Raw genomic sequence first — 27890 nt, forward strand, 5'->3', positions numbered from 1 at the left:
ATGAAATTCGAAGTCCTCCTTAAATTCCTGGTGGTCGCCTTCAGCGGCATCATCTTGGCGGCGGGCGCCGCCGGCCTGCTGGGAGGCGCCTGGATGACGCTGTCTCCGGCCTCCATCGTGGCGCTCCTCGGTCGCATCGACGGCATGCCGCCGGAGGAGCTCGAGGCGTTCCTGAACCTGAGCGAGCTGCTGATGGCCGGGGGGGGCGCTCCTGCTCATCGTGGGTTTCCTGGGCTGCTACGGAGCAATCGTGGTCATGAGCGTCATGTATGTGGAGATATGTGCCATGGTCGTCTCCATGATCCTGTATTGCAGGCTTAGAATAAAGAGGCTGGTGGTACCAGACACCACGTAGTACGGCCCAGCTTTACCGTGTCAGGGGTCGTCCCCCCACGGGCCACACTGTTGTTCCTATCAGCATCAGACTTATGGCACAGACACTGCTCAGGTGTCTGTTATGTTCTATATAGCTGCCAGAGTCGGTCGGATCACATATATACCTGTAAGTGATGCTTGGCTATTGACCGATGCTCCTTTTTCTTTGTAGTTTGTAGTACAGGTCACAAATCAGCTGGCCAGCTACCGCAATCTAACTTTGTTTTGTTTTGTTGTGTTCTATTTATTTTATTGTTTTCAAATGTCCTTTTATAACGTGTCATGTAGACAGCACAATAAGTGCATTGTATGTAGTCATAGCACTTCATAGTATATAGTGTATAGTAGTCATAGCACTTCATAGTATATAGTGTATAGTAGTCATAGCACTTCATAGTATATATGTGCAGCATAGTATAGCATATATGTGTAGTTTATATGTATAGTGTCATTATATAGATATGTTCTAGTTATAGTTTATATGTATAGTGTCATTATATAGATATGTTCTAGTCACGTTCTTAGCTTACGCATGTTTCGCGATAAATGCTTTTTACATATGTGATGTATTCCCATGCTTTTGTTCTTGCTTATTGTAAGTCGCTCTGGATTAAGAGCGTCTGCTAAATGCCTAAATTGTAAATTGTAAATTGTTTATGCTCTGTTTTTATGCTTATTTTGCCCAGGCCCTATTTTCTTTTAATATAATCTGAGCCTCAAACGAGGAGTGGGTGTGAAATTATTGGAACTGGTAAGTTCGCTCGCTTTCCGTGTCTTCCACATTCCAGGAGGGAAACCCTGTAATTCAAACAATACCTTTTGTTTCCCAAATACAGGCTTAGTGTATATATATATTATTTTATTTGTCTGGAAACGTGATTTCTCCGGGGATATCTGGGAGATGCGCTGCTGCTGGGTTCTGGCCAGAGGTGTTTGTTCATTGTTGAGGCATATTTCTGAACAGTACCACGTACTGTTTCCAAACTGTTTCCAAACAAACAGAAATGTTCCGCGAAGTTTTGAGCATATGAGCAATTAGCATTTGAATAGACCCCTAGTAGTCCCCTAGTAGTTATTTGAGCCGGCAAAGCCATTTTACAGTTATTATTCAGGACTACAGATTCAGGCATAATAGACTGGCATCATGCACTATATATATTTTTTTATCATCACAAAGACCAGAAAGATAATTCTTCACATTCCTAAAAGTTTATTTGTTTATTTTGTGTTGTCAAACCGACGGTCTTCTCCGCTACGGCCGGATCAGGCAGCTAATCCAGCCCCTTGTAAATGAGTTCTCCATTGTGCTGGCGAAGTGCACGGTTTGGTGCGCCGTGAGTAACTAAGGCATTTGGCCCTGTTTAACCCATTTAAACCTATACCATTGACTTTACAAATATCTTCTAAATTTAGACAGTTTTCTGAAAAAACCTGTTTCTATGTCAGTGGTTCTCAACTTTTTTTCATGTCAAGGACCCCCTAGAATTATATATATTTGGCCGCGGACCCCCATCTGAAAATATGTTGTTCCAGGGACCCCCCCCCCCCGGAAGTAAAGATTTGAGTTAAAAACTGAAACTCACAGATTTTTCAAAAATAGCAGACCTACAAGCTTTGTAGATCTGCTATTTTTCAATAGCTAAAGCATAACACAATGCTTAAAACACCAACAGGGGTTCCCGCCCAGAATGGTTTAAGCTTAGCAGTGATCTCTGTTGCTCTGTGGAGTTTGTTGCGCTGTTGATTGCAGCGTTGGCTTCCATGCCAAGTGTTGATTGGCGTGTTAAAGTGGTTGACCCATATATATATATTCCCCTCTCTCTAAGCCTGCAGCCAACACAGCCAGCTGCGTCCTGGGTGTTCAAAGCTTGTATGACACTGATTGTCCACTGGTACCACTACTCCTTATCTCTGATCCCGTCAGTCCCTGTCACTCCTATAGTGAGAATCCTAGTATCCTTAATTCTGCCACTTCCAGCTCTGTCTCCTGCCGTTTATGGGACAGCACATCCCGTGTGTGTGTGTGTGTGTGTGTGTGTGTGTGTGTGTGTGTGTGTGTGTGTGTGTGTGTGTGTGTGTGTGTGTGTGTGTGTGTGTGTGTGTGTGTGTGTGTGTGTGTGTGTGTGTGTGTGTGTGTGTGTGTGCAAACATGCAGGCTGTTTCGGTTGGTCAACAAGTTACCACAGGTGGTCCCGAATAAAAACACACAGGGTTCAGCTAAAAAGCATTGCTTAGTGACTAGAAAAAGTGCCCTTCTGGGCACAGGTCTCCACCAGGAGGATAGGAGTGTGTGATGTTTGGCAAAATGTTTAGGAGTGATATAAACATGTTTGTTTGTTTTTTGCAACAATTTTCTTCATTGTGTTGAGGAAATGCAGAGTCAGATCACTCATAGCATCTCTGAGGATAGAATTCTGGATGAGCAGGACATGTGCAGCATTTTGTACAAAACGGGCCACTCCTGAAGACTTTGGAAGGCAATCTTAGCCAATCAGTGTAGAATCTGAGAAATCAAACAGACTCGTCTTGATCACATGACTACAGAGATCATGTATACCGATTTGCATGAGATTTGGATGAAATCTGTGCGACTAATATAAACAATGTGTTTTGCAGAAATCAGCCTCATGGTGGCGCTCTAACCGGCAGATGTGAAGGGATGCAGGGAAAATGTTTTCCCATGCCTCTAGGGAGTGCGCATACAAAGTTGTACACAGAATGATGCAGTTATAGGTAAAAACAGGAATTGCCCTGTTATAGCGCCACCATGAGGCTGGTTTGGAAAATAAATTGTGTCATGTCGTCCTCAGCCTAGTGGAAATGTGCGTGTATAATTTCACGGAAATTGCACACTGTGTTTGTGATTTGTGGCATTTTGTTCGAAACGGACCAATCATGTGAGCTTTGGAAGCGAATCTTAGCCAATCAGGAAGGAAGATGGGAAATGGTGCAGATCCGTGTTGATCACATGACTATGGAGATAGTGTATACCGAATTGTGTGATGTATGGATAAAATGTGTACGAGTAATCTACAGAAATGTGTTTTGCCTAAATCGGCCTCATGGTGGCGCTATAACAGGCCGTTGAGGAATATTTGGGGCAGAGGTTCGTCGTTGGCATCCAGGGAGTGTGTGCAAAGTTTGGCATGGATCGGGCCAGCGGTGCCGGAGATTAGCTGGTAACAGACGGACGGAAGGAAGGAAGGACGGACGGACGCACACACACACACACACACACACACACACACGGACGGAGTGCAAAACATACTCTCTCCCCATGCCTTCGGCCTGGTGGAGACAATAAAGGACAATGTCCACTATATGACAGGATGAACTCACAGCTGGTGTAAGCTTTAACAGATTGTTATCTTAAAGTGTCCATATAGGCTTATTTAGTGACTTCAAAGATAGCATCTTGTCACCCTATGCCAGGGGTTCTCAAAGTTTTTGGCCGGGGACCCCCGGAAATGCTTTGGCAATGTCTCGGGACCCCCGCCCCCTCCCGACCCCCAATATAAATTGACTGCTACAATAACCTTAAACCATTTTGGGCGGGAACCCCTTTTGGTGTTTTAAGCATTGTTATAATTTAGCTATTGAAAAATAGCAGATCTACAAGCTCATAGCGCGCCACCGATTGGCGCGCTACGAGCTTGTAGGTCTGCTATTTTTTTTAAATCGTGAAAATATATATATATATTTTTTTAAATAATTTGGGGACCCCCTAAAATAATTTGGCGACCCCCCGAGGGGTCGCGACCCACGGGTTGAGAACCCCTGCCCTATGCAACTGTTTGAAGAATAGACTATATGCATGACCTAACTGAACCACCTAACTGAACCACCCTATGCAACTGTTTGAAGAATAGACTATATGCATGACCTAACTGAACCACCTAACTGAACCACCTAACTGAACCACCTAACTGAACCACCTAACTGAACCACCTAACTGAACCACCTAACTGAACCACCTAACTGAACCACCCTATGCAACTGTTTGAAGAATAGACTATATGCATGACCTAACTGAACCACCCTATGCAACTGTTTGAAGAATAGACTATATGCATGACCTAACTGAACCAATGAAAAACATGACTTATTACAAATATGAATGTACATTTATGACATATTTCATAAGCTGAATATTATATATTATATATAGAGGATATTGACCTTAATAATCACAATAAGCATGCCCTGATCGATGAATTCACCGATACAATGTATAGCATGAGTCTATATCCTCTTATTAACAATGTATAGCATGAGTCTATATCCTCTTATTAACAATGTATAGCATGAGTCTATAACCTCTTATTAACAATGTATAGCATGAGTCTATATCCTCTTATTAACAAGATACAATGTATAGCATGAGTCTATATCCTCTTATTAACAAGATACAATGTATAGCATGAGTCTATATCCTCTTATTAACAAGATACAATGTATAGCATGAGTCTATATCCTCTTATTAACAAGATACAATGTATAGCATGAGTCTATATCCTCTTATTAACAAGATACAATGTATAGCATGAGTGATGAGTCTATATCCTCTTATTAACAAGCCCAGTAGAATAACGTCTCACTCCGCAAACAATATATACACTAACAATATGGAAAATAATATTGTGAGTGGATTAATTATGAATGATATAAGTGACCATCTGCCAGTCTTCTCAATATATGACTGTAACTATAGGATGAAGAAGGAGGAAAATATTATTAGATACAGAAGAATCAGCTTTTATTTGAATTCCAAAGAGAACTGCTAACACAGGACTGGGTTCATGTATAGAGACAGAGGATGTGGACACAGGACTGGGTTCATGTATAGAGACAGAGGATGTGGACTCAGCCTACAGGACTGGGTTCATGTATAGAGACAGAGGATGTGGACTCAGCCTACAGGACTGGGTTCATGTATAGAGACAGAGGATGTGGACACAGGACTGGGTTCATGTATAGAGACAGAGGATGTGGACTCAGGCTACAGGACTGGGTTCATGTATAGAGACAGAGGATGTGGACTCAGCCTACAGGACTGGGTTCATGTATAGAGACAGAGGATGTGGACTCAGCCTACAGGACTGGGTTCATGTATACGAGACAGAGGATGTGGACTCCGCCTACAGGACTGGGTTCATGTATAGAGACAGAGGATGTGGACTCAGCCTACAGGACTGGGTTCATGTATAGAGACAGAGGATGTGGACTCAGCCTACAGGACTGGGTTCATGTATAGAGACAGAGGATGTGGACTCAGCCTACAGGACTGGGTTCATGTATAGAGACAGAGGATGTGGACTCCGCCTACAGGACTGGGTTCATGTATAGAGACAGAGGATGTGGACTCAGCCTACAGGACTGGGTTCATGTATAGAGACAGAGGATGTGGACACAGGACTGGGTTCATGTATAGAGACAGAGGATGTGGACTCAGGCTACAGGACTGGGTTCATGTATAGAGACAGAGGATGTGGACTCAGCCTACAGGACTGGGTTCATGTATAGAGACAGAGGATGTGGACTCAGCCTACAGGACTGGGTTCATGTATAGAGACAGAGGATGTGGACTCCGCCTACAGGACTGGGTTCATGTATAGAGACAGAGGATGTGGACTCAGCCTACAGGACTGGGTTCATGTATAGAGACAGAGGATGTGGACTCAGCCTACAGGACTGGGTTCATGTATAGAGACAGAGGATGTGGACTCAGCCTACAGGACTGGGTTCATGTATAGAGACAGAGGATGTGGACTCCGCCTACAGGACTGGGTTCATGTATAGAGACAGAGGATGTGGACTCAGCCTACAGGACTGGGTTCATGTATACGAGACAGAGGATGTGGACTCAGCCTACAGGACTGGGTTCATGTATAGAGACAGAGGATGTGGACTCAGCCTACAGGACTGGGTTCATGTATAGAGACAGAGGATGTGGACTCAGCCTACAGGACTGGGTTCATGTATAGAGACAGAGGATGTGGACTCAGCCTACAGGACTGGGTTCATGTATACGAGACAGAGGATGTGGACTCAGCCTACAGGACTGGGTTCATGTATAGAGACAGAGGATGTGGACTCAGCCTACAGGACTGGGTTCATGTATAGAGACAGAGGATGTGGACTCAGCCTACAGGACTGGGTTCATGTATAGAGACAGAGGATGTGGACTCAGCCTACAGGACTGGGTTCATGTATAGAGACAGAGGATGTGGACTCAGCCTACAGGACTGGGTTCATGTATAGAGACAGAGGATGTGGACTCAGCCTACAGGACTGGGTTCATGTATAGAGACAGAGGATGTGGACTCAGCCTACAGGACTGGGTTCATGTATACGAGACAGAGGATGTGGACTCCGCCTACAGGACTGGGTTCATGTATAGAGACAGAGGATGTGGACTCAGCCGACAGGACTGGGTTCATGTATAGAGACAGAGGATGTGGACTCAGCCTACAGGACTGGGTTCATGTATAGAGACAGAGGATGTGGACTCAGCCGACAGGACTGGGTTCATGTATAGAGACAGAGGATGTGGACTCAGCCTACAGGACTGGGTTCATGTATAGAGACAGAGGATGTGGACTCCGCCTACAGGACTGGGTTCATGTATAGAGACAGAGGATGTGGACTCCGCCTACAGGACTGGGTTCATGTATAGAGACAGAGGATGTGGACACAGGACTGGGTTCATGTATAGAGACAGAGGATGTGGACTCAGCCTACAGGACTGGGTTCATGTATAGAGACAGAGGATGTGGACTCAGCCTACAGGACTGGGTTCATGTATAGAGACAGAGGATGTGGACTCAGCCTACAGGATTGGGTTCATGTATAGAGACAGAGGATGTGGACTCAGCCTACAGGACTGGGTTCATGTATAGAGACAGAGGATGTGGACTCAGCCTACAGGACTGGGTTCATGTATAGAGACAGAGGATGTGGACTCAGCCTACAGGACTGGGTTCATGTATAGAGACAGAGGATGTGGACTCCGCCTACAGGACTGGGTTCATGTATAGAGACAGAGGATGTGGACTCAGCCTACAGGACTGGGTTCATGTATAGAGACAGAGGATGTGGACTCAGCCGACAGGACTGGGTTCATGTATACGAGACAGAGGATGTGGACTCCGCCTACAGGACTGGGTTCATGTATAGAGACAGAGGATGTGGACTCAGCCGACAGGACTGGGTTCATGTATAGAGACAGAGGATGTGGACTCAGCCTACAGGACTGGGTTCATGTATAGAGACAGAGGATGTGGACTCAGCCTACAGGACTGGGTTCATGTATACGAGACAGAGGATGTGGACTCAGCCTACAGGACTGGGTTCATGTATAGAGACAGAGGATGTGGACTCAGCCTACAGGACTGGGTTCATGTATAGAGACAGAGGATGTGGACTCAGCCTACAGGACTGGGTTCATGTATAGAGACAGAGGATGTGGACTCAGCCTACAGGACTGGGTTCATGTATAGAGACAGAGGATGTGGACTCAGCCTACAGGACTGGGTTCATGTATAGAGACAGAGGATGTGGACTCAGCCTACAGGACTGGGTTCATGTATAGAGACAGAGGATGTGGACTCAGCCTACAGGACTGGGTTCATGTATACGAGACAGAGGATGTGGACTCCGCCTACAGGACTGGGTTCATGTATAGAGACAGAGGATGTGGACTCAGCCGACAGGACTGGGTTCATGTATAGAGACAGAGGATGTGGACTCAGCCTACAGGACTGGGTTCATGTATAGAGACAGAGGATGTGGACTCAGCCGACAGGACTGGGTTCATGTATAGAGACAGAGGATGTGGACTCAGCCTACAGGACTGGGTTCATGTATAGAGACAGAGGATGTGGACTCCGCCTACAGGACTGGGTTCATGTATAGAGACAGAGGATGTGGACTCCGCCTACAGGACTGGGTTCATGTATAGAGACAGAGGATGTGGACACAGGACTGGGTTCATGTATAGAGACAGAGGATGTGGACTCAGCCTACAGGACTGGGTTCATGTATAGAGACAGAGGATGTGGACTCAGCCTACAGGACTGGGTTCATGTATAGAGACAGAGGATGTGGACTCAGCCTACAGGATTGGGTTCATGTATAGAGACAGAGGATGTGGACTCAGCCTACAGGACTGGGTTCATGTATAGAGACAGAGGATGTGGACTCAGCCTACAGGACTGGGTTCATGTATAGAGACAGAGGATGTGGACTCAGCCTACAGGACTGGGTTCATGTATAGCGACAGAGGATGTGGACTCAGCCTACAGGACTGGGTTCATGTATAGAGACAGAGGATGTGGACTCAGCCTACAGGACTGGGTTCATGTATAGAGACAGAGGATGTGGACTCAGCCTACAGGACTGGGTTCATGTATAGAGACAGAGGATGTGGACTCAGCCTACAGGACTGGGTTCATGTATAGAGACAGAGGATGTGGACTCAGCCTACAGGACTGGGTTCATGTATAGAGACAGAGGATGTGGACTCAGCCTACAGGACTGGGTTCATGTATAGAGACAGAGGATGTGGACTCCGCCTACAGGACTGGGTTCATGTATAGAGACAGAGGATGTGGACTCAGCCTACAGGACTGGGTTCATGTATAGAGACAGAGGATGTGGACTCAGCCTACAGGACTGGGTTCATGTATAGAGACAGAGGATGTGGACTCAGCCTACAGGACTGGGTTCATGTATACGATACAGAGGATGTGGACTCAGCCTACAGGACTGGGTTCATGTATAGAGACAGAGGATGTGGACTCAGCCTACAGGACTGGGTTCATGTATAGAGACAGAGGATGTGGACTCAGCCTACAGGACTGGGTTCATGTATAGAGACAGAGGATGTGGACTCAGCCGACAGGACTGGGGTCATGTATAGAGACAGAGGATGTGGACTCAGCCGACAGGACTGGGGTCATGTATAGAGACAGAGGATGTGGACTCAGCCTACAGGACTGGGTTCATGTATAGAGACAGAGGATGTGGACTCCGCCTACAGGACTGGGTTCATGTATAGAGACAGAGGATGTGGACTCAGCCGACAGGACTGGGGTCATGTATAGAGACAGAGGATGTGGACTCAGCCGACAGGACTGGGGTCATGTATAGAGACAGAGGATGTGGACTCAGCCTACAGGACTGGGTTCATGTATAGAGACAGAGGATGTGGACTCAGCCTACAGGACTGGGTTCATGTATAGAGACAGAGGATGTGGACTCAGGACTGGGTTCATGTATAGAGACAGAGGATGTGGACTCAGCCTACAGGACTGGGTTCATGTATACGAGACAGAGGATGTGGACTCAGGACTGGGTTCATGTATAGAGACAGAGGATGTGGACTCCGCCTACAGGACTGGGTTCATGTATAGAGACAGAGGATGTGGACTCAGCCGACAGGACTGGGTTCATGTATACGAGACAGAGGATGTGGACTCAGGACTGGGTTCATGTATAGAGACAGAGGATGTGGACTCCGCCTACAGGACTGGGTTCATGTATAGAGACAGAGGATGTGGACTCAGCCTACAGGACTGGGTTCATGTATAGAGACAGAGGATGTGGACTCAGCCTACAGGACTGGGTTCATGTATAGAGACAGAGGATGTGGACTCAGCCTACAGGACTGGGTTCATGTATAGAGACAGAGGATGTGGACTCAGCCTACAGGACTGGGTTCATGTATAGAGACAGAGGATGTGGACTCAGCCTACAGGACTGGGTTCATGTATAGAGACAGAGGATGTGGACTCAGCCTACAATTCCTTCTTAACCCATTCTGACCTGAGATCAGATTCTAAAAATGTCTTCTACATCCTGACAGTTTTCTGAAAAAGCTATGTTTCTATGTCGGTGGTTCTTCAATTTTTCAAAAATAGCAGATCTACAAGCTCGTAGCGCGCCACTCGGTGGCGCGCTATGAGCTTGTAGATCTGCTATTTTTCAATAGCTAAAGCATAACATAATGCTAACACCAAAAGGGGTTCCTGCCCAAAATGGGTATACATTCAAAAATATATAAAAACAAATGAATGGATATTATTAGGAAATGTAGGAAAGAGTATTATAATGACGAACTAGAAAAGAATAAAAACAACATTAAGGGCAAATACTAAATAGCTTGATTAGAAATGATACAAACAATGCTAATTATGTTGATTATTTTATTGAGAATGGTAGGACCATTTCCAACATGAACAATGTTGTTGAAGGGTTCAATAATTTCTTTGTGAATGTTGGTCCCAACCTGGCTAAAGAAATAAGTACCCCATCAGGGGTAAGTGTGGAACAATCGCATGAAGACAGAAACCCAGCCACAATCTTTTTTAAGAAGTACTGACAGATATGACATAATTGACATAGTTAACAAGTTTAAAAACAAAACTTCCACTGACTGCAATGACGTGGACATGACACTCATCAAAAGTGCTATAGCAGACCCCTTAACATATACATATGCAACCTATCAATTCAAAACATTTTATTTGCTGTGGTGTTGCGTGACATTGTAGTCTGTTACAACACGGGGAGACAAAAAAAAGGAAATGGAAACGAGAAGTAAGCCACTGAAGTGTGGTTTTAAGGAGAAAACAGATCTTATCATTTTTAAAAGTCATGAGGGGCAAATCTTCTGTTCAGTGTGTTGTTCAGAGGTGGACCGAAGTACCATGTGAGAACAATTAGAGTTTTAAAGAAATAAGAAGACGCACCTTATGACAGCCTTAATTGACCTTAATGGACAGATATGCGCAAATTAAGCTTTGCTTAATAGTGTGCGAGTGGTATTGCCTAATTTAGAACAGGGGTCTCCACAGCCAAATCCCTAGGTCTCTCTTTTTTTCAATTTTTCCCCCACACACAATGGTATACAAATAATGACAATATAGCTACTCATGTTGCGCCATTTTATTTCTGCACCCATGGCACCATATACATGACATGACTTTGTCACATTTGGGTTAGCCATAACATTATTCCTATTGCACTGCTGTCTCCTTTGTGCCTCAAAAGAACATATCTACAAGCTGTCACAGCCATGATGTGCATAGCTAGTAGGCCTCTATGTCTATCTTTAAAGAACATATCTACAAGCTGTCACAGCCATGATGTGCATAGCTAGTAGGCCTATGTCTATCTTTAAAGAACATATCTACAAGCTGTCACAGCCATGATGTGCATAGCTAGTAGGCCTCTATGTCTATCTTTAGCCATGATGTGCATAGCTAGTAGGCCTCTATGTCTATCTGTCACAGCCATGATGTGCATAGCTAGTAGGCCTCTATGTCTATCTGTCACAGCCATGATGTGCATAGCTAGTAGGCCTCTATGTCTATCTTTAAAGAACATATCTACAAGCTGTCACAGCCATGATGTGCATAGCTAGTAGGCCTCTATGTCTATCTTTTTGTGGTTAAGTAACTTGCAGTGTTGGAAAGTCATGACAGCGCGGCAGCGCCAGCTGACATACTTTATAAGGGAGGGAGGGAGAGGTAGGCTGTTAACGCAGACACATCACGTCATCTGTTTCTGTTCTAAGCATGGGAAAACAGCTGTGAAAATCTTTATTCTATAGTTCATTTGATTCATAAATGAATAACTGAGCCTTTGAAATGCCACTACCTTTCAGATCGGAATGGAAATGCAAGCATAATAGGCTGTCAATCCATGCGTAATGATGGTAATGTTTCCAAAATCGTCTGACCCGAATCTACGATTTCGCTGGATATCGTTTGACTGGATGACAATAGAATCATGTACGATACAGCGAATGAAAGCAAACTTCCTAAGGAATATGGAGAATTTTACATTTAAAAGAAACGGTTGACAAATCACCGAATTATGGCCGTTTCAAATGTCAAGACTTGTCAAGAGGGGTCATCAATATGTCTGTATTCTATAGAACATATTGATGCAGGGGTCATCAATATGTCTGTATTCTATAGAACATATTGATGCAGGGGTCATCAATATGTCTGTATTCTATAGAACATATTGATGCAGGGGTCATCAATATGTCTGTATTCTATAGAATATGGACATATTGATGCACAGGTCATCAATATGTCTGTATTCTATAGAACATATTGATGCAGGGGTCATCAATATGTCTGTATTCTATAGAACATATTGATGCAGGGGTCATCAATATGTCTGTATTCTATAGAATATGGACATATTGATGCAGGGGTCATCAATATGTCTGTATTCTATAGAACATATTGATGCAGGGGTCATCAATATGTCTGTATTCTATAGAACATATTGATGCAGGGGTCATCAATATGTCTGTATTCTATAGAATATGGACATATTGATGCACAGGTCATCAATACTGTCCGTACACCGACAGATGTGTCCGTGGCAAATGTTTGATTTAGTTTTTTACACGCCCTTATTTATAATGTTCTTATTTTGATCATAAGACCCAATTACTGAATGTCAAGTCTCCAGGTTTTCTTCAGAATATCTGACTGCACTTATTTACCACGACACTATGGCACAATACTTAGAAGGCCAACTAGTATAGTGGTTCCCTGTTTAATTTGCAAGGACCCCCTCGACTCTGAGAGTGTCTACGAATGGAACCAAATCGACCCGTAAGGGTCCATTTGGTTCCATCTGAACACTCTCAGAATTACAGACTTGTGTTATGGCCATTCAGGGCTATAGCTCTTTGTGTTCCTATTATATATCTTTATCTATTAATATATCTATTAACCCATATTGGGCGGGAACCCCTTTTGGTGTTTTAAGCATTATGTCAGACTTTAGCTATTGAAAAATAGCAGATCTACAAGCTCATAGCGCGGCACCGAGTGCCGCGCTACGAGCTTGTAGGTCTGCTACTTTTTTTTTAATTTGTGAAAATGTGGCGCAAATCTTTGAATATATATTCTTTCAGAGCGAAGGTTTCAACTCAAATCTTTGCTGGAACAACATATTTTCAAATTTCCAAATGCACATAATTATGGGGGTCCTTGACATGAAATATTGAACACCAGAAAACCGTCAGGATTTAGAAGACTTTTTTTTTAAATTTCGACGCCAGGCCTAAATGGGTTAACTATATCTATGTCTGTGGCAAGAATGGAATTTTGACAGAAATGTCCACCACAGCACGTATGGTGATGAGCAGCTGTTTTAGGGGCAACCATTAAAGGCACACATTTCCATTGTGCTCCATTCTAAACAAACGCTCTAGACCAGGGATGGGCAAATTTGACGATGGCGAGGGCCAATAAAGTTCCACACTCACTCCAGAGGGCCACATTGCATATTACTGTCATATATAGCAAAAAATAGCCAATCTACGATCAGCTATTCTTGCCATATGTGACCAGATTTGACTGAGAGACTGCCATCGCGCAAATTACAGCTTTTCACCAGAGGAGAAAAACTTTTTTTTTTCTTTTTTCAAAATGAGTTAATATCACAGGCAGACTCTTCACATACCAGAGCATGTCTGAAATAAGTGTCAGAGCTGAAATCGACATGTAAATATGAAATAAATGCCCAAACATGTAGCTAGGTGTAATGTTAGAGACCACAGAAGTGAAACTTTCAAGCCTGTTTTCTCAACTCGCTGTTTCTCTGCAAGACATTACTCTATAAGCCACATCTCCAAAACTGGTGGGTCAAACTGAACAACCAATATGTCAATTTGAAGCTATGATTCCCTGCTTTCATATGACATGAAAAAACGAAAATTCAAAAAAATCCAATGGCATTCCCTCAGTCAAATGTAGTCACATATTTTAATTTAAATCCACAATAATATTTTTCTATTTTTGAATTGGAATCCTGAAAAGTAACCTTTTTATTTAATTTCAAATGCATTTAGTTGTAGTTATGTTAACGTTATGAACTATATTGGACATAAAAAAGACAATAACATTTTAATACTAGTCATTAAGCTATACACATTTAGACTGCAGTAATTAAAGCGTGTTGTGTTTGAATTATAACAGCTGAAATCAATAATGTATCAGTGTTCCAATATTAACCTGAGGGCCACATTAAGTGAAGGTGAGGGCCGCATGTGGCCCCCGGGCCGCCAGTTGCTCTAGACCATGGGTTTTCAACAGCTGGTCCGTGGACCACTGGTGGTCCGTGGAGGTATAGAGAGGATGCGCATGCTTAAAGTGAATGGCACATCGAGTGGCAAATCGAGTGGCAAAGCAACAGGCAAAGTGAGTTTAACATTGTTTAATGTTGTTTAATGCAATCAGATAAGACTTTTCTGCGTGGATGTATGGGCTGTCAAGGCCAGAAAGTAGTTATTTTCCACTCAGTAGGCGTTCCTGCATAACTTCCTGGTTTGATGATGATGTCACACGCATACCCTCTATTGCATGTGGTCCCTGACCATGCATTTAGTAATGTAGGATTTGTTGTTTTGTTTTAAATGTTCTTTCCACTATAGTTGAGAAACCGTGAACTGAATGACCTGGTGACCTATGATGAGTCCATCCATGTAGTCATTTACTGACAAGTTGGAGTTCAAGAAATTCAACAGAAAAAGGGAGTTTCTCAAGAATCTCAAGAAGGGGGAAGTGCACCGGATTGTCTGATTATTATTATTAGGACATTTTACCAGTAGTAGTCAACGGTTGAGAAACAGTGGGATGTATACACGTGGGATGCATAGCAAGTGTTAACTTACAAAAGCACTAATCTTAGCCCATATCACCACTTGGTCTGGTGATGCAAACCTCCTTGACGTCCCCAAAACCAAACTCCGTACGTGGGGTGACAGAGCTTTTTCCTTTGCTGCCCCAACCCAATGCCCTCCCTAAGGCACTCAGAGATGCCCTCACCCTCCACACTTTCAAAACCGCCCTCAAGACCCACCTCTTCAATATTGCCTTCCCTAGCTAACCCTTCTCACTCTCTTTCTTTTTAATGTTTTTTAGCTTTTAGTGTTTTTCCTTTTACTAATAAAGTTGTTTTTATTTTGTTGTTACCTCTGTAAAGCCCCCCCATGTAAAGCGTCTTTGGGTACTCAGAAAAGCGCTATAAGTTTGAGATATTATTATTATTATTATTATATCCCCACCCAACACAATAGTGGTCCCCAGGTTGATTCTAAGTCAGGGTGGTGGTCCCTCGTTCGCAATCAGTTGAAAACCCCTGCTCTAGACTAGTTTGTAACCTGCGTATTTGCCATGGTGTTGTTGCGTGTAGTGTGTGTTGCGTGCAGTTGGGCGGTTAACTGTTACAACAAAAAAAGGAAATGTAAACAAGAAATAAGCCACTGAAGTGTGTTGTCACCTGTGTTTTAAAGGAACAACAAACAAAGCGGAAGAGAGGCCACAGAAATAAAAGCGGGCGGCAGGTCTTATCTTCTGTTCAGTGTGTATGCTAATATGGACCGTCGACAGATAGACGATCCCACCTATGCTATTATGGACCGTCGACAGATAGACGATCCCACCTATGCTAATATGGACCGTCGACAGATAGACGATCCCACCTATGCTAATATTGAGCGCAAGGAGGAGGGATATCCACCGAAGACCCCGCAGTCCGGTAAGACCCTTTTCATTCCCGGGTCCATTATTTATTCAGCATTAGAGCCACTATACGGACCGTCCACCATGTGATGACATTTATAGCCTCTCTTAGAATATTTGTTATCGTTGGATAAGGTTTTGCCCACAATGCCATGCTGTGTTGATGTTGATGTGGTACCATAGGAGAGATACTGTAACAGACAATGTTGATCAAAATACTAATTATTCTTATTCTTATTGTTGTTATTATTATTGTAATTGTAAAGTCTTCTTGTAAATCTGATGCATATGGTTTAGTCCAGGGGCAGGCGAGAGTTTGGTACCATTTTGGTGACCGTACATTATGTGTATCTTTGTCTTCTATTTTATATTTTGGTATGATAACCCTTCCAATTCAGTAGCTTAATGCCAGTTATCACTCTTTAAACAAACCTACCCCATATGAAACTGATGTGTGTATCTTTTATATGACTTCTAGACAATACATTTAGGTAAGCAGTGGTCTTAGTTATAAAGAGACGATCCTAAGGTATCCTAAGGTTTCTCAATAGAATCCATTTCTGCTCTCGACTTTTTTGTATTGTGCATATTTTTAATTAGATAATATAAATATTTGAACATATATAAGTGGAAATAATTGCACGATCAATCAAATTCAAGTTGAATACTATTTGTTTCCACGTATGTGTTATATTTTTTAATATAGAGATATTTCTGTGGCATTCTGGCAATGTACACAAGAAATCTGGTGCAAATCGGCCCAACGTTTTTTTGAGTTAGTGGCCGTAGCAAATGTATACATAATTTGGATATCGTAGGGCCGCTTAGATCGAGGCTCCGACAGCACCCGAGTGGCATGTTTTCGTAACATGGGTTTTTTTGGACCCTTATGGTGTTATGTTTAACCCTTTCTTACACCTACCCCCAAAACAAACCATATGATTGAGATAACCGAAATTACCATATATTTTGAAGTAAACAACATGCAGATACAAATGGACACATGTATGTTCTATATATTTTGGACCCAAGGAATTCATTAAAGTGGTTATTATTAAGATTCAAGCACATCTTGACTCCATTTCAGGACAAAAACAGCCCAAAACTACAAGAAAACGTTCAAATCACATCTATACTTCTCTTTGTACAAAATGTTTGAGATATATCCTTTTTTTCCCCACATGCTTTTTAGGACCCTTATGGTGTCCAGTTAAGATGTCTTCTTGTTGCCCAGGTCAAATAATGTCACAAGGGGTTCATTTGAACCATTTCTTCTACCTATCCCCAAAACGAACGAGATGGAGATAATAGAAATACCATAACTCTTGAAGTAAACAACATAACATTTCAAATGGACATATTTTCCATATAATTTTGACCCAAGGAATTCATTAAAGTGGTTATTATTATGATTCAAGCACATCTGTACTCAATTTCAGGACAGAAACAGCAAAAAAACAACCAGAAATTGAGACATCTTTATGCTGAGTCATGGTATGACCTAAATGGAAGATAAGATCTTATCTCCCCCATATTAGTAGGATCAATCAGATTCTGATGCCCGTGATTTTGGAATTACGTTTGGAAACGGGTATATCTTGATTCTTGGGGTTACCAGAATGCCAAAAAAACATGTCTCCATTTTTCTCTGTTGAGTTTAGCATGTGCAATTAGCATAATTGGCTAATAAATTGTCAAAAACGGAAATGGCAAGAACTTTGCTTCTAGGTAACTTATAAAGGTGATCTAAGAGTTTAAGTCCATGTTTGTGATTTCCAGAAATTCATCTGTTACCATTGTGAAGTCATACAACCTTTCCTAATTAGCATAATTGCCATAAATTATGCAAAAACGAGGTGAACATCAGCAAATTGCTGCATGTTTTACCTTTAGTCAACTTTGAAAGCTTCCCACAGACTCTTAAGTGTATGTTTACAACTCCAGGAATTATTATCATCTTGTAAATAAATCATGCAACCTTTTGTCTATGTAATAATTATGTAATAATCACACCACAACCAGAAATAGCTATATTTCTTTGCTTTAAGTTAATTAATACTCATGATCTTATAGACAGTGTAAGTCTGTTTGCATGTCTAGAAAATATTCTCTTTCCATAACTAGGATATGCAACCTCCTTATTAGTGTAATTTGCATATCCCTCATATAAATCCAGTAAGACGCCTGAGGGCGAGAAGCGACCTCGCACTATAAGGGCTGATGGCGAGCGCTGGTGCTTTGGAATGGGGGGGATCAGATCAACATATCCGCCTGGGTGATGGCAGACTGCTGGGCAAGCGCTGGTGCTTTGGCATGGGGGGGTCAGATCAACATATGGAGTGAATTATGTACTGGCCATATATGGAGCGTGTCTTGAGTGTACAGGGTTTGATGAGGTCAGATCAACATATGGAATGTCAGAACAGGTCAGCTCCACATATAGAGATCTAAGGGTGGCAGTGTCTTGAGTGTACAGGGTCTGTTGATAACTCCGTCTAGAGGGGGTGCATACTTAGTTTAGACTAGTCATTGGTAGGATTGGGATTCGGAACCTGGTCCATTTCAGACCCGGTTCCGACATTGCGGATCCGGAGCCGGTTCCATCGTTTTTTTATTAATGGTTCCCCAAACGGTTCTCATCAGTCGTCATTTAGCTCCGCTGTGTCTGTGCATGCATGCAAGCAGAGCCAAGTTACTGGGTGACTTCTACTACTTGACATGAGTGAGTAGATGAATCTTGTGACTCGTGTAGGCGTATTGATTTTGAGATGTTTCCTCAATGTGGACGTGCAACTGGTGCAAGTTGCAACAACCCTTGCAGGAAACTATGACATCGCATTTATTGCACTTTGCGATGAGTGAGTGAGTGGGGCGGATACCGCGGAGCGAGTGTGGTTAACAGAGAGGGAAATGACTCTGAGGCTGAGCACGCAAAGTGCAATAAATGTGATGCCATAGTTTCCTGCAAAGGTTGTTGCAACTTGCACCAGTTGCACGTCCACATTGAGGAAACATATCAAAATCAATCAACTATAGAGCCATGAATTAAATAAAAATCAATTTGTCTGCACTTATTTTTACAACTTATAAGCAACTCAACTGCTTTTGATTTGGCTCTAAATTAATCGTGCAACTGTTGAGAGCCCAGCCTTTAGGTGCATATATACCTCCATACATTGATTACTTTATAAACAGTTTGCAGAAAAAAGCACAGGAACGTAGCCTACAGTTCAATACAAGGTCTGCTAAGAGGATTTTATAACCCAAGAAAGCACTATGGCTTGTTTCCATTAGGGTAACTGGGGTCCTTCATATTAAATTAATCTGAAGACACAACATTTGTCACCACAACAATATCATTATTGCAATGTGTACTGTATTTAATATATAGTACAAATTGCAACAATGATATTGTCGTGGTGGCTAGCTGGTGGTGGTGAAGTTTAAATAATAGTGCCATATTAATTGTAAAGTGCAAATACAATAATTGAATTTGTGTTTATTAAGTACTTGGTTAGGTTAGTTATAATATAAGCATAATATATGTCAGATAAAAAGGGGAAAAAAATAATATTAGGAACCGTTAAGGGAACCTTTAGGAACCGGAACCGTTAAAATCCTAACAAATCCCAACCCTAGTCATTGGTTAGACATGCAGGGTTAAGGTTAGGTTTAGGTGTGCTGCCCCGTGGAAGGTTAGGGTTAGGGTGAGGGTTTGAGATAGGTTGTAGTTGTAGGACTAATGACTGGTCTAACCAATGACTAGTCTAAACCAAGTACTGTCTAAACTAAGTAGTAAGTACTGCACCCGTCTAGAGTTTAAATGGACAGGTATCAGTCAAAAGGGAGACATCAAAGAGGAAGGATGGATGGGGAAGGATCAACATGATGTCCGGAATGTCAGAACAGGTCAGCTCCATATATGGAGATCTAAGGGTTTGAGGTCAGATGTACAGTTGCTTGCCAATATTGATGACATCAGGGATCTCCATCCCTGATGATGTCACGTGATGTCACGAGGCATGACCAACCAAACAACTGACTGACGAGAAATGCACAATTTCATAACCTAGTAAATGCGACCTGTGGTCGCAATAAAGAACAATATGGGAAATGGTCACAGAATTATCAGATTGTTTATTCTAATATTTACAGAAAGTTTTGAAAACACATTTAATTGAAGAGCCTCCATCTTCAATCCCCAACAGATGTGCCTTGTTTACATTACCACACACACACCTCTATCATCTGCCCTACACATGCACATCTCAGAGCAGTTACAAATTTGAGATTGACAAGAACAATATGACATGCACTGCAGACACATTTGATCAGTTGGGTAATGGTGGCTGATCCCCTGATGTTTTTTCATTTAGGTCATAACATGACTCAGCATAGAATAGGCCAAGGACTCGAGGCTTGGTGGGCGCCAACAGCTAGGCATAATTAGGACTTCTGGTATGGAGTCACTGTGCGTTTCTGTTTGTAGTTTGTAGTAGTTTGTAGTAATTACACCATTTTCATAATTTGGTAGCACAAACGGGCCCATGTAGTAATTAAAGGACATTTTAACCTAAACGTTTTCTGGTAATTTATTGCTGTTTCTGTCCTGAAATAGAGTCAAGATGTGCTTGAATCTTAATAATAACCACTTTAATGAATTCCTTGGGTCCAAATTATATATAGGAAAATGTGGTCATTTGTCTCTATATGTTGTTTACTTCAAAAGTTATGGCATTTTCTGTTATCTCCATCGTATGGTTCATATTGGGGGTAAGAAAGGGTTAAAAATAACACCCATGGGACATTAGTTGACCTGGGCAACAAGAATGAATCGTAACTAGACACCATAACCCCCTTTCTGAAACCAGCTCCTCGCCACTCGCGCTACACACTTGCCCTCGATATGCGCGTTCACGCGAGGCTGCGCCATATTAAGTGTCGTCCGAAACCAAGCAGCCTTGAGTGGAAGTGGCTTATAAAGCCCTCAAGAGCGAGTCTGTGCCGATCTAGACTCGATTGCCTTGTGCAGCCCTGCTCTGTGTCCGCATGGAAACCGCAACCTACAAATGTAAGAACCACCACAAATAAATGATAAATAAACTCCTCCTAAACAATCTTCATCTGATGCAGAATAGACAATGCTCCAACTGATGTTCACAAGGGCTCTTTATTTACCCCACCGTGAAAAAACTATAAATGAAACCACACAAACAAAACAACTTTTAACACAATGATTTATAAACACCATGGATGTATATGACGTCATTTTTGACAGTCACGCTGTATTTCCTTTTTCCATATTAATGAAATCCACGTCACAAACATAACTGTACAAACAAAATAACAGGTAACACAATTGCGTGATGGTAACCATGGCAACGAATGGTGTCTGTTTCCTGTTTCTGCACAAGGAGGGCGAGTGTATTTCCAAACAGTTTTTTATACCCAGCACCCTAATCAAGGGAACTTGATTCAGCTGGAGGGGCACTTTCTGACGAGGGAACCTCCCGAGAGCACTTCAAGTCAAGGGACAGGTTTCAGAAAGGGCCTAAGGGTCCCAAAAACATGCCACTCGGGTGCTGTTGGAGCCTCTAAACCAGGGGTTCTCAACCTCGTAGCGCGCCACGAGCTTGTAGATCTGCTATTTTTCAATAGCTAAATTATAACATAATGCTTAAAACACCAAAAGGGGTTCCCGCCCAAAATGGGTTAAGGTTATTGTAGCAGTCAATTTATATTGGGGGTCGGGAGGGGGCGGGGCGGGGGTCCCGAGACATTGCCAAAGCATTTCCGGGGGTCCCCGGCCAAAAACGTTGAGAACCCCTGCTCTAAACTATAGCCAAATTATGTATACATTTGCTACGGCCACTAACTCAAAAGCCGATTTTCACCAGATTTCGTGTGTACATTGCCAGAATGCCACAGAAATATCTCTATTTGTTTCTACGTATGTGTTCTTTTTTAATGTATTCAACTTTATTTTGATTGATCGTGCAATTATTTCCACTAATATGTTCAAATATGCAAATTATCTAATTAAATATGCGGACATTACAAAAATGTCGTGAGCAGAAATGGATTCTACTGAGAAAATTACCTTAGGATGAACTCTTTATAAGACCACTGCTTACCTAAATGTATTGTAGAAGTCATATAAAAGATACACACATCACAGTTTCATATGGGGGTAGGTTTGTTTAAAGAGTGATAACTGTCATTAAGCTACTGAATTGGAAGGGTTATCATACCAAAATATAAACTAGAGACATGTAGGAAGACAAAGATACCTTAGGTGGTACCTTTTTCTGAAAATATCAGTATTGGCCCCTGGACTAGTTAACAATAATTGAACTCTTGAGAGCATACAATGAAACCAAATGGACCCTTAATGTTACACTGTCAGGAGTTAAAGATCTAAAGGTTCTATTTGCTTACCAAGTCTCCCATCATTTAGCTGGTGACCACCTGGAACCCCCTCAAGGACCACTGGTTGAAAACCACTCTGGTAAGAGATGTTGCTAAAACTACAAATCATGAACATGAACAAAATACATTTTACACGTGGTTCAAATATTTTAACTGTTCTCACTCTTCTCTCTCTGCGTGCGTGCGTGCGTGCGTGCGTGCGTGCGTGCGTGCGTGCGTGCGTGCGTGCGTGCGTGCCCTCCAGACGACGATGGTCCTCATGACAGTCTCTTTGGACGGAGAGGCGATGCCACCTTTATACCGATGGTAAATATTGAGCCCAAGAAGGAGGAAGATCCACCGAAGATACTGCAGTCTGGTAAGAGAGGTCACTAAAACTACAAATCACAACATGGACAAATAATGTATACATTTGAATGTGAGCATACAAAGAAACCAAATGGACCCTTAATGTTACACTGCCAGGAGTTAAAGATCTAAGGTTCTATTTGCTTACCAAGTCTCCCATCATTTAGCTGGTGACCACCTGGACCCCCCTCAAGGACCACTGGTTGAAAACCACTCTGGTAAGAGATGTTACTAAAACTACAAATCATAACATGAACAAAATACATTTTACACGTGGTTCAACTATGTTAACTGTTCTCACTCCTCCTCTCTCTGTGTGTGTGTGTGTGTGTGTGTGTGTGTGTGTGTGTGTGTGTGTGTGTGTGTGTGTGTGTGTGTGTGTGTGTGTGTGTGTGTGTGTGTGTGTGTGTGTGTGTGTAGGTCCTCCATTCATAAGACGGTACCAGTGGGTTGGTGTTGGGTTGCTCTGTGCTGTTCTGGCTCTGCTCAGCGTTGCCATCCCAGTCTATCTCTGTGAGTTATTTTATTACAATATGTATATAAGATTATCTATATTTTATAGGGATGGAACCATAATAGTTTTACCGTGATGAAACACGCTCGCAATAATCATATTGTGGAGATTGTAATGTATGTAATTGTCATACACTAGGATGTATTAGCTTTTGTTGAGCTGCAAATTCAGCACCACTTAAACCTTCTAGTTTATAAAACACTTTAAACCCTCTATAGTTTATAAAACGGGCCTTTAAAGAGCTCAAATCGATTAGCCAATTTTTGCAGGGGGCGAAAAATCATCCCCCCCAGAATAGCATTGATGCTGGTGGTTCTAGTGGTTAAGAAAAGTGGCATTTTAAGTATAATTAAGATCAAAGTCTCCCTTGGTTTTTAGACCTATAGCCAGCATTAGGTATAGGCTCTGTTACTCTAAATGCCAAACCGCACTGATGCAACAACTAGCCACATCTCCTTGCAACAAAACAGTTTTAAGGCCAAAGGGGAATACCACTCATTTTCAACATTACACTTTGCAGAGTACACTTTTGTGATGTCACTGATCACATGACACCAAGTTGTAGACCTCTAGGCTACACAGAATAGAGAGGGGGGGGGGGGGGCTTTTTGTATTATTTCCACACAACAAGTATCTTAATGACATACTGTAATGACATTAATGACTTCATGACATGCGTGTTGCATGGTGAATCATTGGTGTGGAGAGATAGTTCTCCCCCAAACTGGCCTAATTTTAGACGGGTGTAATCAATAGTTCTTCATGTGTAACACAGTTATAGATCCTGATAGTTTATCTGCATTGTTTGGGACAGTCCTGCAGGAGATTCTGATACCAACTATACTATATTGTGTTTGTACAGTACAGTGTGATTGAAAAATAAGTCTACATAATTTGAACAAGTAAGACTCGTAAACGCGGGAAGTGAACGAAGCTGTTGTGGCAGTCTGACACACACACACACACACACACACACACACACACACACACACACACACACACACACACACACACACACACACACACACACACACACACACACACACACACACACACACACACACACACACAATAACTGTTATTTATTTGTTGTAATAGTAGCAGCAACAGAAGCTGTAGCAGCATTGATCCGGCAACACATTGTTTTGCATTTATTGTAAGATATAGGAAGGTGTTTAAAATGATAGATCTCCCATTCTGTAAATGCAGATCAGACCAACATGCTGGAGAGAGAACGACTAGAGAACCGTTTACTGAGAGATTGCCTGAAGAGGAGACCTTGTGGTCAGTTGAAAGTTTGAAACATCACAGTGTGTATTCATTGTTGTATACGTGTAATCAATGTGAGGATAGCATAGGACACACTGACTGACTGACTGACTAATATTATTGTGTTGTTGACAGAATCAGATGGATTTACACTACGCGACGGTCTGTGCTATTACATCTCTACGGAGAAGAGAACCTGGGAGGAGAGCAGACAGTGGTGCAGGGACAACCACTCTGACCTGATGGTCGTGAAGAGCAGAGAAAAACAGGTAGAGAGTGTGTGTGTGTGTGTGTGTGCGCGTGCGTGCGTGCGTGCGTGCGGAGTGCATGTGTTTGGTCCGACTAGTCATTGGTCCGAAAAACGACAACCCACCTCAACGCTAACCTAACCATAACCGCAAGCACGGGAGCAGGTGCTAGTCCGAGGTGCGGACGCATGTCGAACCAATGCTCCGTCGGACCGTAGTATGGCGTGCGTGCGTGCGTGCGTGCGTGCGTGCGTGCGTGCGTGCGCACTTGTGTGTAGAGTTTGTATTTCAACCGGCTGTTGTTTGAATTGTTTCCGTCCAGGACTTTGTCGCCAGTTTCAACGTCAGAGTGTGGCTGGGTTTGACCGACAGCAAGGTGGAAGGGTCATTCCAGTGGGTGGACGGAACACCACTGACCGAGCCAACGTAAGACGTAAAACGGCCCGGCTACACACACACTTTTAGGTCCAGTCCTATGTTAAAGTCTGCGGAGCTCTGCGCTATAACCTGACTTCGCCAGATTGCGGCAGTATTGAGTTCACCAGTTCCCTCCTCCTGCCTGCATCTGGGATCTCTCAGGCAGAAACGATGAACCCGGAAGCAGCGGGACAAACATTTGATATCTCCATAATAATTTCGAGTTGTAGTCTTGTTAAGTTGTTTACATTTGCGCTGTGGCAACAGCTTCAATATGTCATAAGTCTTGCATTGATCCCGCCTCTAGCGGCCTCATACGGCCGCATATCGCTCCTCTAGCGGCCTCATACGGCCGCATATCGTTCCTCTAGCGGCCTCATACGGCCGCATATCGCTCCTCTAGCGGCCTCATACAGCCGCATATCGTTCCTCTAGCGGCCTCATACAGCCGCATATCGCTCCTCTAGCGGCCTCATACAGCCGCATATCGTTCCTCTAGCGGCCTCATACAGCCACATATCGCTCCTCTAGCGGCCTCATACAGCCGCATATCGTTCCTCTAGCGGCCTCATACAGCCACATATCGCTCCTCTAGCGGCCTCATACAGCCGCATATCGTTCCTCTAGCGGCCTCATACAGCCACATATCGCTCCTCTAGCGGCCTCATACAGCCGCATATCGTTCCTCTAGCGGCCTCATACAGCCGCATATCGCTCCTCTAGCGGCCTCATACAGCCGCATATCGCTCCTCTAGCGGCCTCATACAGCCGCATATCGCTCCTCTAGCGGCCTCATACAGCCGCATATCGCTCCTCTAGCGGCCTCATACAGCCTCATATCGCTCCTCTAGCGGCCTCATACAGCCACATATCGCTCCTCTAGCGGCCTCATACAGCCTCATATCGCTCCGGACAGAATTGGACCGGAGTACATCGTCTCTGCCTGAGAGTTCCCAGACTCTCCCTGCTGGCAGAATGCAAATGTTGTCCAGCAGGGGGAGTGGTTTCACCAGGCTATGCTGCCTATGCTGTAGTTGATAATTATTGATGTAACATTAATTTACAGGACTAATTGTTTGTTTAAATTAAACACCAGAATATTCAGGACAAGACATGTCACAGGCATTATATGTCTCTCTCGTGTAATATTTATAGATGCTGTTTATACTATAGTAACAGATTGAGGTTCTCTCATTGCTTATCAATTAGGCTAATTGATGATCGATTGATTAGGTGAACGCGACTATCGATTAATGATTTAATAAGAAATGTGCATCCAAAAATGCTAATACGCTGTCACCAAGACCTTAGGCTGTCTACTTCACTATCCAGTTAATTGGCATCAATGGCATTTGAGGTCATTATTAAAATGAACTATCCAACAGTTTGCAGTGGAAAAACCAACCCTGCAAAAGTATTGTAGGCTACTAGTTCTCAGGGGCGGCCTTAGGAATCTGGAGGCCTGTTTCATGACCAAATGAGGCCCCCATATATACCTATGACATCATTATTCTGTTGATACAGCCGTATTGACACATATAATTTTGGCTGTTCAATATCGCTCGCAGCCATTACTCTCCACAATTACGCAGCAACAACACCTCTCCTCATCCTGTCGTCCCTTCACAATCATTTTTTTTTTCCTAAATCATGACAATTTTCGGAAAGATTTGAGGCACATTTTAACGATTTTTCAAAAATAGCAGACCTACAAGTTCATAGCGCGCCACTCGGTGGCGCGCTATGAGCTTGTAGATCTGCTATTTTTCAATAGCTAAATTATAACAATGTTTAAAACACCAAAACGGGTTCCCGCCCCAAAATGGGTTAATGGTTAATGTGGTTAAACGCTAACGTGACATGGATGCGTTCCAGGTCTCAATGGATTAAGTACCAGGTCTTATGACTTAACTTAAGACCTGGAGGCATGGTCAATGCTGTTTGGCCACTCAGAATAGCCAAATGGCATTGATCACGCCTCCAGGTCTTAAGTTAAGTAATAAGACCTGGTACTTAAGACACGCATAATACTGCCCATAGTGTCTCCCATTTACCTCCCAATGCTGCACATTTTACCCAGGTTATTAACAGGAAATAGGTGTAACTTTAACATCGTGGGAGAGAGCAAGGCAGCGAGTGAGAGAGAGAGAGAGAGAGAGGGCCCAGGGTGATGGGGGGATGAATGCCGTCTGGCGGTCAGTTGTAGCTCGGAGGCCCCCCTCAGAGTGGAGGCCCGTTTCAATTGAAACTGGTGAAACATATAGCAAAGGCCTCCTATGCTAATTCTATGTTCCTACTTGTACAGGTTCTGGTTCCCTGGTGCACCTGGCGCTGAGCGCGCTGAGCCTGAACCGGGCTTTTACTCTAACGATGAAGAAGACTGCGTTGAGTATTACGATGGCTCTCATCCGAACGTTAACGCCACAGGATGGAACGACTTGCGCTGTAACAACCACCCGGCCTACTGGATCTGTGAGAAGCCTCTGTGCTGAAATCATCACGTTCACAATGGATCAGTTACTGGAGCTCAGCTATAGTTGTTCACAATGGATCAGTTACTGGAGCTCAGCTATAGTTGTTCACAATGGATCAGTTACTGGAGCTCAGCTATAGTTGTTCACAATGGATCAGTTACTGGAGCTCAGCTATAGTTGTTCACAATGGAGTTACTGGAGCTCAGCTATAGTTGTTCACAATATTTTTTAGCTCGAGACCCACAAGATAAATTATAGGTTT

The 27890-nt window shown here is 43.1% G+C and overlaps 1 protein-coding gene across 1 annotated transcript; it reads left to right on the forward strand.

The window, feature by feature from the left end:
* On the forward strand, positions 1 to 27646 carry LOC306942688 (uncharacterized protein; the record flags this gene model as incomplete). The annotated part of the gene is made up of 6 exons (XM_079528697.1): positions 1 to 267; positions 15798 to 15945; positions 24430 to 24504; positions 24625 to 24758; positions 25060 to 25163; positions 27460 to 27646. 6 exons carry the CDS (start codon positions 1 to 3, stop codon positions 27644 to 27646), a joined length of 915 nt encoding a protein of 304 aa, XP_079384823.1.
* Positions 27647 to 27890: the final 244 nt, after the last annotated feature.

Source organism: Electrona antarctica, assembly GCF_951216825.1.
Source record: "Electrona antarctica genome assembly, chromosome: 18".
In the NCBI taxonomy this organism is placed as follows: domain Eukaryota; kingdom Metazoa; phylum Chordata; class Actinopteri; order Myctophiformes; family Myctophidae; genus Electrona; species Electrona antarctica.